At 39.0% G+C, this 15,297-nt stretch overlaps 1 protein-coding gene across 4 annotated transcripts in view; it reads left to right on the top strand.

Moving 5' to 3' along the window:
• Nucleotides 1–6,112: 6,112 nt before the first annotated feature.
• Sirpal1 (signal-regulatory protein alpha like 1) overlaps nt 6,113–15,297 on the top strand; it is a 188,818-nt gene continuing 179,633 nt past the window's right edge. For 2 of the 4 annotated variants that reach the window (XM_063282859.1, XM_017591208.3), the window contains exon 1: nt 6,115–6,267. In XM_063282859.1, the coding sequence (XP_063138929.1) occupies nt 6,195–6,267 (73 nt within the window). In that variant the 5' untranslated portion in view covers nt 6,115–6,194. Of the gene's footprint in view, nt 6,268–15,297 lie in introns of all 4 variants that reach the window. The other 2 variants (XM_063282858.1, XM_039103580.2) reach the window with 2 other exon arrangements.

Genomic DNA, 15,297 nt, shown 5'->3' on the forward strand with positions numbered 1-15,297 from the left:
GGGCATATAACTAAAAAGAGAATTCAAAACAGAGGAATCTCGAATGGCTGAGAAGCACTTTAAGAAATGTTCAATGTCCTGAGTGATCAGGAAAAAAATCAAAATGACCCTGAGATTCCAATTTATACCAATCCAAATGGCTAAGATAATGTCTCAGGTGATAGCACATGTTGGTGAGGATATGTAGAAAGAGGAACACTCCTCCCTTGTTGGTGGAATTTCAAACTAGTATAATAACTCTGGAAATCAATCTGGAGGTTCCTCAGATAATTGGAAATAGATCTACCTGAAGATCCAGCTGTACCACTCTTTGGCATATACCCAAAAAGAAGCCGCACCATACCATAGGGGCAAATGTTCCACTGTGTGTATAGTGGCTTTATTTATGATAGCCAGAATCTGGAAACAATCCAGATGTCCCACAACATAAGAATATATAGAGAAATTGTGGTTCATTTATACAATGGAATACTAATCAGCTATTAAGAACAAGGACATCCTGAGTTTTGTTGGCAAATTTGTGGAACTAGAAAATATCATCCTGAGTGAGGAACTCAGACCGAAAAAGACATGCATGGTATGTACTCACTAATAAGTGGATATTAGCCAAAATTTTACAAAATACTCAGGATAAAATCCTCACAAGTCAGGAAGTTTCACAAGCCAACGGGCTCAAGTGAGGATCCCTCAAACCCAATTGGGAAAGAGATGAAAGGAATCGTGGATGTCAGCAGAAGTGAGGGACCAGGGTGGGAGAGGATACAAGGAGGAGAAATGGAGAACATGTTCAGATTTTAGAAGCAGGAGAAATAGGAATGAATCCATGAGGGTCAGCAGAAAGAATGGAAACAGGCAACCGCAGGGGGTAGGAGTTTGGGGGGCTCCTATAGAATTTACCAGAGAACTGGGAGGTCAGAAACTCTCAGAACCTATGATGATGGACCTTAGTTGAAATTCCCTACACTGGATAGAGGGAACTAGTAGACTCAACTTCCAGGAGAAAGACAGGGAATCGAGTAGAAGGATGGGGATGCTACCACACAGTTATAAATTCTCACCCATAATTCTTCTTGTCTAAAAGGACTGAAGAGACAAAAGTGAAGAAGAAACAGACAGAAATAATATCTAGTCACAGGCCTAAATTGGTTCTGGGTGAAGGGGAAGCTCCAAGAACTGACACAATTAGTGATGACATGATGTACTTTCTGACAGGAACCTAGTATAGCTGCTCTCTGGGTAGCCCAACAAGCAACTGAAAGTGTCAGATGTAGATACTTTACAGTCAATGGATAGAAGCTTGGGGCCTCTGTGGTTGAATTAGGGAAAGCTGGAAGAAGCTGAGGATAAGGCATCCCTATCAGAAAGCCAGCGGTCTCAACTAACCTAGACGCCTGAGATCTCTTAGACACAGAACCATCAACCAGACAGTGTATACCAGCTGATATGAGGTCCCAGGCAGCAGAGGACTTTCTGGATTTCCCCATTATAGAAGATGCCCCTAAGCCTTGAGAGACTTGAAGTCCCAGCGAGTGGGGAGGTCTGATGGGGTCCAGGTGGTTGTTGGGTGGGGACATGTTTTTGAAGACAGGTAGGAAGTATGGAATGAGGAATGATCAGTGGGCATAGCGGGAGAGGGATAATGACTGGACTGTGCAATAAATATTAAAATTAATAAAAATGAAGATATTGTTGAATGCTCATGATTAGAACTGTTGATTTTAAACACCTGTATTGAAAATACAGTAAATAAAATGGAAAGAACCACAGATGTCATTGGAAAAGAATTCTAAGTAACATATATCCACAGCACTTCCAGAAAATAACTCACCCACTTTTTCTCGCATGCTTCCTGAAATGGAGGAATCATTGCTTGCTTAAGTTAGTGTGCCTATTTTTGAGCTGTTATGCTATTATTCTAGATTTACCTAACCTAAAGATGTAAGAGAAATAATATATATTTTTAACAATTATCCATTCAGGTGTTTGTTATCATGTCATTGCTATGGGACCCAATGTCTTCAGGAAGACAGCAAAGAAATGTCTTTGCTTTTTATTAAAACCTATATTTTTAAATGTGTATTTATAAATCATGAATTCTTTATAAATATGGTCTGGCTCTCTGGGTATAAAAGAGATCTACAACCTGCCTTAATTAAAATATTATCATTTTAGTCACTGTGCTGATATTACCATGAAGATAGTTGTCTATTTAAAATAGAGTAAAATATGTGATAAAATTGCTATGTAATGAAGACCTACAGGAGACTTAGTATATCTATGGCACAAACTTTGGTTCTGAATTTTACATCCAACTGAAATATACAGACCTAAATTTTAAAATCTGTACATATATAATTTTTATGTATCAAGATTGATAATATTACTATTCTAAATTGTATTTATACACATACTCAAAAAAAGAAATGTATGGGAAAGTAACTGTTAAATAATGGGATTGAAAACTGGTGCAACTGCTCTGGAAATCAGTCTGTAGGTTCCTCTGGAAATTGGACATTCCACTACCTGAGAACTCATCTATACCTCTCCTGGGCATATACACAAAAGATGCTCCAACACACAGCAAATACACATGTTCCACTATGTTCATAGCAGCCTTATTTGTAATTGCCAGGAGCTGGAAAAAAACCAAATGCCCTTCAACAGAGGAATGGATTTAAAAAATTATGGTACATCTACACAATGGAGTACTAATATACTATCAAGAACAATGACTTCATGAAATTTATAGGCAAATGGAATGAAGTTGAAAATATTATCCTCAGTGAGGATACACAATCACTGAAAAACACACTTGGTATGCACTCATTGATAAGTGCATATTAGCCCCAAAAAATTCAAATTACCCAAGATGCAATCCACAGACCACAGGAAGCACAAGAAGTAGGATGACCAAAATGTGGATGCTCCCACTCCTTCTTAAGAGGTGAAAATATCCATAGGAGGGGATGTGGAAGCAGAGTTTAGAGCAGTGACTGAAGGAATGGCCATTCAGAGCCTACGCCCCCCCCCATGTGGCCCATATATATATGCAGCCACCAAAACTAGGTAAGATTGATGAAGCTAAAAAATGCATGATGTAAGGGACCAGATATAGATCTCTTCTGAGAGACACATCCAGAGCATGTCCAATACAGAAATCAATGCTAGGATCAAACTACTGCACTGAGAATAGGACCCCCTTGTGGGGAATTAGAGGAAGGATTGAGAGAATTGAAAGAGCCTTCAACCCCATAAGTACAACAATGCCAACCAACCAGAGCTTCCAGGGACTAAACCACTACTGAAAGACTATACATGGACTAACCCAGGGATCCAACTGCATATGTAGCAGAGAATAGCCTTGTTGGGGCAACAGTGGAAGGGGAAGCCCTTGGTCCTGCCAAGGTTGGAACCCTCAGTACAGGGGAATATGGGGGGTCAGTAAGGGGGATTGATGGGGGTAATACCCATATGGAGGATGGGGAGGTGTTGGGGGCTTATGGTCAGGAAACACGGGAAGGGAACATTTATAATGTAAGTAAATAAATATATCTAATAATAAAAAGGTTATATATCTGACAAAAAAAACTTCTGAATATGGTCTTATGAATAAATGATAATTCTCTTACACATTAAAAAAAGAAGAAAGGCAAGATAACTTATATATCCTCTTTCTTGAAAAAATTCTCCGTTATTTCAGGGAAATATATTTATATTTAAGTTTACTGTTTCACTGGGAAAATTCCTACTATTTCAGGGAACTAAGGGGACAGCATTGGCACTTTATTCACACCTGAATGACTTTTCAAATTTCTATCTCAGTTAAATTGTTGGCTATAAATTAACACTATCGTTACTAGTATTAATTTTAACTATTCATTTAAGAGTATTACAATAGTTTTCAACAATTGTTTGTTAACAACGTATTTCTACAGACCAAGCAATATCCAATACTCTAACTATACACCATAATGAACCCTGTTTTCCCTCTCACATAAAGAATGTTCACTAGTCTGTGCTTGAGTTACTATGAGTCATGATTGTCAGGGGTTATGTTACACATGACTACAAATGTAAACCTCTTACCATTTGGATGTATTTTTCTCTCAGTATAAATACCAAAGGCACAGAATTACCAAATTCAACCATGCAAGTATATTTCCATTCCTCATTTGCATAGTTTATGACATTATGATATTGGACAAAGATTCATGGACAATTCCTAAGGTATCTAATAAAATGTTTTCAAAGTTCTGACGTGTCTGTTAACTTTCACATGCTTCCAGCACAACAACATTGTACTCAACTAGAAGTATTTTACCTTAGGAAAAATGAAACAGAATTCAGAAACCCAAGGCGAAAGAAATCACAATGGCCAAAAGAGCATTTGGCTCAGCTTTGCTGGACTTTTTCAAACAGATGTGCTGACTTCATGGCTCTTGCCACATTTTACTAGTCATGGCTGTGTCACCTGTGAGGCAGCATAGAGTGAGAAATTGCTCAATTGAGGTTCCTGTTTTCAGCTGTTGATTTCAAAGCCAAGATTAACATTTACACACACTGAAACACCAAAGCAAAGAGTTCTTATTTATTTATTTATTTATTTATTTATTTATTTATTTATTTATTTATTTATTTTTATTTGATTATTTTATTTATTTGCATCTCAAATGTTATCCCCCTACTCAGTTTCCCCTCTGCAAAATCTCTATCCCACCCTGTCTCCCCCTGCCTCTGTGAGGGGCTCCCCTACCTAACCACCCACCAACCCACCTCTACTTCAGTGCCCTACAATTCTCTTATGCTAGGTCATTGAACCGCCACAGGACCAAGGGTTTCCACTGTAATTGATGCCTGATAAGCAAGGACTGAACCATCAACTAAAAGATACACTGGCAGGGGGATAAATGGATATGTAGCAGAGGATTGCCTTAGCTGGCAAATAGTTCTTATAACTGGATTTCAGGAAAGAAATTGGATCTTGAGGCTTAGCTCTACTGCTCATTTTCCTACACAAATATCTGATATAGTTGAAGGCAATTATACCTCTCTTTCCCTACTTCTTGTCTGCATGTAGAAAGAACTGAAATCTCATTTCTATCTAAATAGAATATAAGTTCACTGTGCCAGTATGTCCTCCCTGTCTCAAAAAGCAGTCTATTCAATATCCGTTGCATATACACTTTCATACGCCATTACTCATATACTTACTAAAGATTTCCCATTTGCTATCTAGAAGAAATCAACATGGTAAGACTGTATACCCTGGCAAAGGCAAAGGCAAGAGATCATGGGTTTATTGGGTTTACAATGCAAATTACAGTACATCTTTGCAAAGATTTCAAGGTGACAAAATACTGAGGCAGGGTGTTACATTATGTCTATAGTCAAAAGCTGAGACCAGTGAATTAATACAAGTATGCTAGTATTCAACTGTCTCTCTCCATTTTACACTTCAATGTACTTTGTAGGACAATACTTTGCACAAAATTAAGATGAGTTTTCGCAAAACAGTTAACTAAAGACAATCCCTCACAGTTGGGCTAAGATACAGTCACACTTCAACAATTTCTCACAGATGTCCTCTGTGGCTTCTTTTACACGTGAGAAGTTCACAATTAATACTAATTATAACATATTTTATTGCTTGTGTAGGCAAAAAGACTCCTAAGTTTCAACTGGACTACATTTACCCTGATATCACGAAGCAATATATAAGGGATCATTCCAAGAGAACAGGTGGTTTAGGTCACCATTGGACTACTCTTACAAATATTTTATGGGCCTGACTGACAACTTTTATGTGGCACTTGGAAAGAATTTGACACACATCAACAACATCTAGGATCTTAGGTGTTTGGGAAACAGTATTTTGTACTGGATACTAACTGGTGTGTTAACAGAACAAGATACTTGATACAGTATGGCTCCAGCTCCGAGTCAAGGAAAAGAGAAAGGATTATGTTATGCACATCTGAGTCCCTCTAAAAACAACTGATAAATATGAACTCCTTCCTTGCAGCTGCATGCAACATTGAGTATCTATTTCAAAATAGGCAGTATAGTTCCTGTTTTCACGAAACACTGACGTGACCTTATGCATACTAAGTTACAATACTTCCTTTCTCTATGTATAAGAAACTGGGAACTCATGAGAACTGATTCTGATCACAAGAGGTTTCTTATCCCCAACCATGCTTCTCCTAGATACCTGGGCCAACATTCTTCACAGTGCCCTGCTCTTGGTCCTGCTTCTGGAACTTAAAGGTAAGCATGCCCCAAGAATAGAATCATTCCGCTGTCTCTGAGCTACTCTTACCATTGAAAGTAAAGGACTCCAGTTAGTTACCTGAACTGTCACAGCTGAGAAGGTCAGAATAGTCTCTCACATAATAGATCTGAAATTCTGAGCACTGCCAAAACTGGGTTGTGAAGTTATAGCTTTGATGAATAGAGTATAAATAATTCATCCATAACAGTTTACCACACATCCCTGGTCTTCTGCACCCTCTCCAGTGAGCTTTAGTTTCTTTTATTTGTGCCAAATGGGGTTAGTAATATTCTACATGGTTCCTGTATGTTATCAGGTTTTTCTTTTTTTTTTCTTTTTTAAATTTATTTTATTCATTTCCATTATAAATGTGATTCCCCTTCCCACTTTCCCTTCTGAAAAACCCCTATCCCAGTCCCATCCCTATGTTTCTATGATGGTGCTCCCTCACCCACCCACCCATTCACTACCACCTCACTGCACTATCATTCCCCCAAAACTGGAGCATCAAGCCTCTACAGGATCAAAGGGCTCCCCTCCCATAAATGTCAGATAAGGCAATCCTCTGCAAAATAAGCAGCTGGAGCCATGTGTGCCTCCTGTGTATTATTTGGATAGTGGTTAAGTCTTTAGGATCGCTGGGGGGGTGGGGCATTCATTTGTTGATACTGCTTTTCTTCCTATGGGGTTGCAAACCCCTTCAGCTTTTTAGTCATTCCTCTAACTACTCCATTGTGGTCTCCTGATCAAATGGTTGGCTGTGAGCATCTGCATCTGTATTGGTCAGGCCCAAGTCGAGTCTCTAAGGGGACAGCTATATCATGTTCCTGTCAGCTTGCACTTCTTGGCATCAACAATTGTGTCTGGGTTTGATGGCTGCAGATGGGATAGATCAGTAGGTGGGGCAGTCTCTGGATATCCTTTCCTTCAGTCTCTGCTACATTCTTTGTCCCTGCATTCCCTTTAGATGGGAACAATTCTGTATAATATTTTTGAGATGGTTGTGTGGCTTCATCCCTAAGTCTGGGGCTATGGTGAACCCCTAAATCTGGTCTCTTCAGGTTCTCTCCTTTGTTGGGTATTTCAGCTTATGCTATCTCCATTGTGTCTTGGGAGCCTCTTGTTTAACTGGAATCTGGGGCTTTCCAGAGAATACCCAACAGTTCTTCATCCCCATGTCCTTTCAATTTCCTGAACCTCTGTATTTCTTTCCCCATCTCCTCCCACACCTGATCCTGTCCCAACTTTTCCTCCTCTTTCTGCTCATCCACTCTCTATCTCTGCAGATAATTTTCTTTTCCCTTCTCACTAGGACTGAAAAATCCACACTTGGGTATTCCTTTTTTGAGCTTCATAACGTGTGTGAGTTGTATCATGGGTATTCCTAGCTTTTTGCTCAAAATTCACTTATCAGTGAGTGCATACCATTTATGTTCTTCTGTAACATGGTTACCTCATTGTTTTTAAAAGCTGAATAGTACTGTTTTATAAATGTACCATATTTTCTGTATCCCTTCCTCTGCTGAGGGACATCTGGGCTGTTTCCAGCCTCTGGCTATTATATATAAGACTGATAAGAACAGAGAGGAGCATGTGTCCTTCTTACATGTTGAAACATCTTTTGGGTATTTACCCAAGAGTTGTATAGCTGGGTCCTCTGGTAGCATTATGGTCAATTTTCTGAGGAAACACCAGAGTTGTTGTACCAGCTTGTAATTACACCAGGAATGGAAGGTGTTCCTCTTCCTTTATAGCCTCACATCATCTATTGTCACCCTAAGATTTTTTCTTTTCTTTTACTGTATATTTTTATTTGCATTTTGAATGTTATCACTTTCCAAGTTTTCCCTCCAGAAACCCCATATCCCATCACCCCTCACCTTGCTTTTCTCATGGCGCTCCCCCACCCTCCCATAAACTACCTCCAGGCTACCTGCACTGGCATTGTCCTATACTGGGACATCAAGATTTCACAGGACCAACTGCCTCTTCTCCCACTGATGCCATCCAAGGCCTTTCTATGCTAAATATGTGTTTGGAGCCATGGGTTCACTCGACTTGTACTCTTTGGTTCGTGGTTTAGACCCGGGGAGCTCTGGGAGGTCTGCTTGGTTGATATTGATGTTCTTCCTATTAACACAAATTCATACACTACATGAAGTTCAAGAAGAAGACCATAGTGTGGATGCTTTAATCCCTCTTAGAAGGAGAAACAAAATACTCACAGCAGGAAATACAGAGACAAAATGTAGAGAAGAGCCTGAAGGAAAGACCATCCAGAGACTGCCCAACCTGGGGATCCATCCCATATATAGTCATCAGACTCACACACTATTGCAGATGTAAAGAAGTGCAAGCTGACAGGGACCTTATATAGCTATCCCTTGTGTGGCTTTGCCAGATCCTGATATATAGAAGTGGATGCTTGAAGCCAACCATTATACTGAGCATAGGGTCCCCAGTGTTGGACCTTTGGAATTGACTTTTGAATCTTATCCATTCTTGTCACGCCCACCTCGACCGACAAGGAAGACATAACACCGTTGGATCCTTCTCAATCAGCCTTTATTGCAGGAACACCTTATTGATGATAAGGGGACCCCGAGCAACAAAGGCACTTGCCTTATATACAAAACAGACTGTGGCTGTAAATTTGTCCACTGGGGATTGGTGGAGTATGAAATACCTATTTAGCATGAATATCACCCTGGCCTTGTAGGTGCTGGGGGTATGCCAACACATGCGCTGTAGGTGTTTACCACAAACGACCACCGGATGTCAGCGCCATCTTTAGCCGCTCCCTACACATTCTGACTGCTGTGAGGTAGCATCTCAGGGTCATTTTGATTTGCATTTCCCTGATGACTAAGGATGTTGAACATTGCTTTATCTGCCTCAGCCATTTGACATTTCTCAGTTGAGAATTCTTTGTTTACCTCTGTACCCCGTTTTTTAATAGTGTTATTTTGTTCTCTGAATACCTTATGAGTTCTTTGTATATTTTGGATATTAGCCCTATATTGAATGTAGGTTTAGTAAAGGTCTTTTTCGAATTGGCAATTTATTGTTTTTGTCCTATGGACGGTGTCTCTTGCCTTACAGAAGCATTTCAATTTTGTGAGATCCCATTTGTCAATAGTTGGTCTTAGAGCCTAAGCCATTGATATTTTCTTTAGGAAAATTTGCCCTATGCTCATGTGTTCAAGGCACTTTCCCACTTTCTTTTCTATTAGATTCAGTGTATTTGGCTTTATGTTAAGGTTCTTGATCTACTTGTACTTGAGCTTTGTACAGGAGAATAGCATTGATCAATTTGCTTACTTCTTTTTTAATTTTGTATTTGTTTTTATCCTTCAGATTTTATTCCCCTCCATGTCTACCCTCAGAGTGTTGCACATCCCATACCTCCTCCCTTACTCCCTCCCTGCCCCTGTCTTCACAAGGATATCCCCTCACTGCCTCCCCACCACCCTACCAGAACTCTATATTTCCTGGGCCTCCAGTCTCTAGAGGATTAGGTGCATCTTCTCTGACTAAACCCAGACTGGGGTGTCCTCTGTTGTATATGTGTTCGGGACCTCATCTCAGGTGGTGTATGCAGCCTGGTTGTTGATATAGTGTCTGCCAGCACCATCTGTTGAATATGCTGTCTTTTTCCCATTGGATACTTTGACTTCTTTGACAGAGATCAGGTGAATATGGGTATGTGGGTTTAATTCTGGGTCTTCAATTTTACTTTATTTATCTATATATCTGTTTCTATACCAATACCATGCTGTTTTTTTATCACTATTGCTATGTAGTACATCTTGAGGTCAGGGATGGTGATTCCCCCTGAAGTTCTCTTGTTGTTGAGAATAGATTTTGCAATCCTTGGTTTGTGGTTTTTCAGAAGAATTTGAGAATTGCTCTTTTTATCTTTCTGAAGAAATGAGTTGTGAATTTTTTGCACCAAAATCAGAATCAGATGGTTTTAGTGCAGAATTCTGTCAGACCTTCAAAGAAGACCTAATTCCAATACTCTTCAAAGTACTCCACAAAATTGAAACAAAAGAAATGATCTCTCTCTCTCTCTCTCTCTCTCTCTCTCTCTCTCTCTCTCTCTTTGTGAATGAAGAAGATTGCATGGATGACCCCATAATTTCTGATCTGGGCTTAGCAGTCCCATGCTCTACTTTGGTTGAGTTGCTATGCCATCTAACCTTGTAGAAGTCTTGGTTTCAAAATTTCCTCATTACACAATCACTGGACCTGATACTACAGAAAGAGTTAAGTCCCAATGATGGTTTTTGAACTATGGGAAGCTCTCTGCTTTTTATGGTTTCTGAAACTAATAGTTACATAATATCTTTGTTCTTTTGAAAATCCATGATAACTTTTAAGCCTCTCCCTCTTTCTCTCTCTCTCTCCCCACCTACCCACCCCCCCCACACACACAGCTCATAGTTATCTGTTTGTTGCTATATTTTTAAATACAACTTGCTCAGTCTGTATCTTACCTGAACAAGGACTATACCAATAGAAATGTGAAAAATGAGAAACAATATCTCAGTGAAGAAGAAGATTGTATGTTGCTGCTGTGTTATTTTTTTAAAAAAAATTGTTGTTAGACATATTTCTTTCCTTACATTTCAAATGGTATTCCCTTTCCCAGTTTCCTGTCCATAAGCCTGCATCCCTACCGCCTCACACATAAGGGTGCCCCCCCACACCTCCCTTACCACACTCCCTGACATTTCTCTGTACTGGGGGATCCAACGTTGGCAGAACCAAGGACTTCCCCTTCCACTGGTGCCCCAACAAGCCTATTCTCTGCTACATAAGCAGTTGGAGCCCTGGGTCAGTCCATGTATAGTCTTTCGGTAGTTGTTTTGTCCCTGGGAGGTCTGATTGGTTGGCATTGTTGTTTTTACGGGGTTGCAAGTGCCATCAGTTCTTTCTTTTTTTTTTTTTTTCCTTTTTTTTTTTCAGAACTGGGGACCGAACCCAGGGCCTTGCGCTCGCTAGGCAAGCGCTCTACCACTGAGCTAAATCCCCAACCCCCCATCAGTTCTTTCAATCCTTTCACTAATTTCCCTAAACAGGGTCCTGTTCTCAGTTCAGTGATTTGCTGCTAGCATTGACCTCAGTTTCGGACCTGCTCTGGATGTGTCTCTCAGGAGAGATCTATATCCGGTCCTTTTCAGCATGCATTTTCCAGCTTCATCCATCTTACCTAGTTTAGGTAGCTGTATATATATGGGCCACATGTAGGTCAGGCTCTAAATTGTCATTCCATCAGTTGCTGCTCTGAACTTTGCTTCTTTTATCTCCTCCTATGGATAATTTTTTTCTATTTCAAGAATGAGAGGGAGCATCTGCATTTGGTCATCCTTCTTGAGTTTCCTGTGATCTGTGTATTGCATCTTGGGTAATTCAAGCTTTTGGCTAATATCCACTTTTAAATGAGTGCATACCAAGTGTGTTTTTCTGTGATTGGGTTACCACATTCACGATATTTTCTACTTCATTCCATTTGCCTATGAATTTCATGAAGTCATTGTTTTTGATAGCTGAGTAGTACTCTATTTTGTAGATTTACCACATTTTTTGAATCCATTCCTATGTTGAAGGGTATCTTCATGTTTTCCAGCTCTGGTTACTATAAATAAGGCTGCTATGAACATAGTGGAGCATGTGTCTTTGTTGTATGTTGGAGTATCTTTTGGGTATCTGCCAAGGAGAGGTATAGCTGAGCCCTCAGGTAGTGGAATATCCATTTTCTGAGGAACTTCCAGACTGATTTCCAGCGTGGTTGCACCAGTTTGCAATCCCAACAACAATGGAGGAGTGTTCCTCTTTTGGCACATCCTCGCCAGTATCTGCTGTCAACTGAGTTTTTTTTATCTCAGCCATTCTGACTGCTATGAGGTGGAATCTCAGTGTTGTTTTGATTTGCCTTTCCCTGATGACTAAGGATGTTGATCCTTTAGGTGTTTTTTGGCCATTCGATAACTCTCAGCTGAGAATGTTTTGTTTAGCTCTGTACCCCCATTTTTAATAGGGTTATTTGGCTCTCTGGAGTATACCTTCTTGAGCTCTTTGTATATTTTGGATATTAGCCCTCTATCAGATGTAGGTCGGTAAAGATCTTTTCCCAATCTGTTGATTGCCATTTTGTCCTAATGACAGTGTCTTTTATCTTACAGAAGCTTTGCAGTTTTTTGAGGTCCCATTTGCTGTTTCTCGATCTTAGCGCATCAGTCATTGTTTTGTTTTGTTTTGTTTTTTTTCAGGAAATTTTCCTCAGTGACCATGCATTTGAGACACTTCCCCAACTTTTCTTCTGTTGGTTTGAGTGTATCTGGCTTGATATGGAAGTCCTTGATCCACTTGGACATAAGCTCCATACAGGGTGATAAGAATGGATTGATTTACATTCTTCTCCATGCTATCCTCTAGTTCAACCAGCAACATTTGTTTAGAATGCTATCTTTTTTCCATTGAGTGATTTTAGCTGCTTTGTCGAATATCAAGTGACCATAGGTGTGTGGGTTCATTTCTGGGTCTTCAATTCTGTTCCACTGATCTATCTACCTGTCTCTGTACCAATACCATACAGTTTTTATAACTATTGCTCTAATACTGTTTGAAGTCAGAGATGGTGATTCCCCCAGAAGTTCTCTTATTGTTGAGTACAGTTTTTGCTATCTTGTTTTTTTTTATTCCAAATGAATTTGTGGATTGCTCTTTCTATCTCTATAAAGAATTGAGTAGGAATTTTGATAGAGATTGCATTGAATCTGTACATTGCTTTTGGCAAAATGGTCATTTTTAATATATTAATCCTGCCAATCCAAAAGCATGGGAGATCTTTTCATCTTCTGAGATCTTCCTCAATTTCTTTCTTCAGAGACTTGGCGTTCTTCTCACACATATCTTTCACTTGCATGCTTAAAGTCACTCCTAGATATTTTACATTATTTGGATCCCTTTGACCTCCTTTCGTTTTCTGATTGCTCTTGCTAGGACTTTGCTTACTATATTAATAAGTAGGGTGAGGGTAGGCATACTTATCTAGTCCCTGATTTTAGTGAGAATGCTTCAAATTTCTCTCCATTTAATTTGATGTTAGCTACTGGTTTGCTATATACTGCTTTTACAATGTTTAGAAGGCACGTTTATTTCCTGATCTTTCGAGGTCTTTTCTCATGAATGGGTGTTGAATTGTGTCAAATGATTTTTCAGCATCTACTGAAATGATCATGTGGTTCTTATCTTTGAGCTTGTTTTTGTAGTGGAGTATGATGATGGATTTCCCTATATTAAACCATCCCTGCATCTCTGGGGTCTGGGATGAAGGCTACTTGATCATGAAGTATGATCATTTTCATGTCTTGGTTTCGGTTTGCAAGAATTTTCTTGAGTAGTTTGAGTCAATATTCATAAGGGAAATTGGTCTGAAGTTCTCTTTCTTTGTTGGGTCTTATGTGGTCTTTGTATGAGCAATTGTAGCTTTCTAGAAGAAATTTGGTAGTGCTCTGTCTGTTTCTATTTTGTGGAATAATTTGGACATTATATGTATGTGGTCTTCTATGAAGGAATGATAGAATTCTGCATTAAACACATCTGGTCCTGAGCTCTTTTTGGTTGGGAAATTTTAATAACTTCTATATCTTTAGCAGTTTAGATGGTTTAGATGGTTCATTTATTTGTGATTTAACTGTGGTACCTAGAAAATTGTCCATTTCTTTCAGATTTTTCAGTTTTGTTGAATATAGTGTTTGTATTAGGATCTGACGATTTTTTAATGTCCTCAGATTCTGTTGTTATGTCTCCATTTTCATTTCTCATTTTGTTAATTTGGATACACTCTGTAATCTCTGGTGAGTGTGGCTAAGTGTTTATCTATCTTGTTTATTTACTCAAAGAACCAGAACCTGATTTTGTTGATTCTTTGTATAGTCCTTTTTATTTCTACTTGGTTGACTGCAGCACTGAGGTTCATTATTTCCTGAATTCTACTCCTCTTGGGTTTATTTATTTCTTTTTGTTCTATAGCTTTCAGGTGCACTGTCAAGCTGCTGACATATGCTCTCTCTTGTTCCTTTTTGCAGACACTCAGAGCTATGAGGTTTTGCTCTTAGCACCACTTTCTTCATGTCCCATAATATTGGGTATGTTGTATCTTCATTTCCATTAAATTCTAAGAAGTCTTTAATTTCTTTCTTTACTTCTTCCTTGACAAAGTTGTCATTCAGTAGTGTGTTGGTCACCTTCCGTGTACATGTGGGATTTCTTCTCATTATTGTTTTTACTAAAGACCAGTAATAATCTGTGGTGATCTGATAGGATGCATGGAAATATTTCTATCTCCTGTATCTGTTGAAGCCTGCTTTGTGGCTGATTATATGGTCAATTTTGAAGAAGGTACCAGGAGGTGCTGAGAAGAAGATATATCCTTTTGTTTTAGGATGGATTGTTCTATAAATACCTGTTAAATTCATTTGGTTCATAACGTCTGTTAGTCTCTTCATGTCTCTGTTTAATTTCTGTTTCCATGATCTGTCCAGTGATCAGAGTTGGGTGTTGAAATCTCCTATTATTATTGAGAGAGTTGCAATGTGTGCTTTGGGTTTTAGTAAGGTTTCTTTTATGAATGTAGGTGGTCTTGCATTTGGAGTATAGATATTTAGGATTAAGAATTCTTCCTGTTGGATTTTTCCTTTGATGAATATGAAGCTTTCTTCCTTATTTTTTAGTGACTTTGGTTAGATGTCTATTTTATTCGATATTAGAATGGTGACTCCAGCTTGTTTCTTTGGGCCATTTCCTTGGAAAGTTGTTTTCCAGCCATTTACTCTGAAGCAGTTACTATCTTTGTCACTGAGGTGTGTTTCCTTAATGCAGCGAAATGCTGGGTCCCCTTTTCATAGCCGGTCTGTTAGTCTATGTCTTTTTATTGGGGAATTGTGTCCATTGATGTAGAGAGATATTAAGGAATAGTGATTGTCACTTCATGTTATTTTTGTTGTTAAAGCTGGAAT

The sequence above is a fragment of the Rattus norvegicus genome, chromosome 2, assembly GCF_036323735.1.
Source record: "Rattus norvegicus strain BN/NHsdMcwi chromosome 2, GRCr8, whole genome shotgun sequence".
Classification (NCBI taxonomy): Eukaryota; Metazoa; Chordata; class Mammalia; order Rodentia; family Muridae; genus Rattus; species Rattus norvegicus.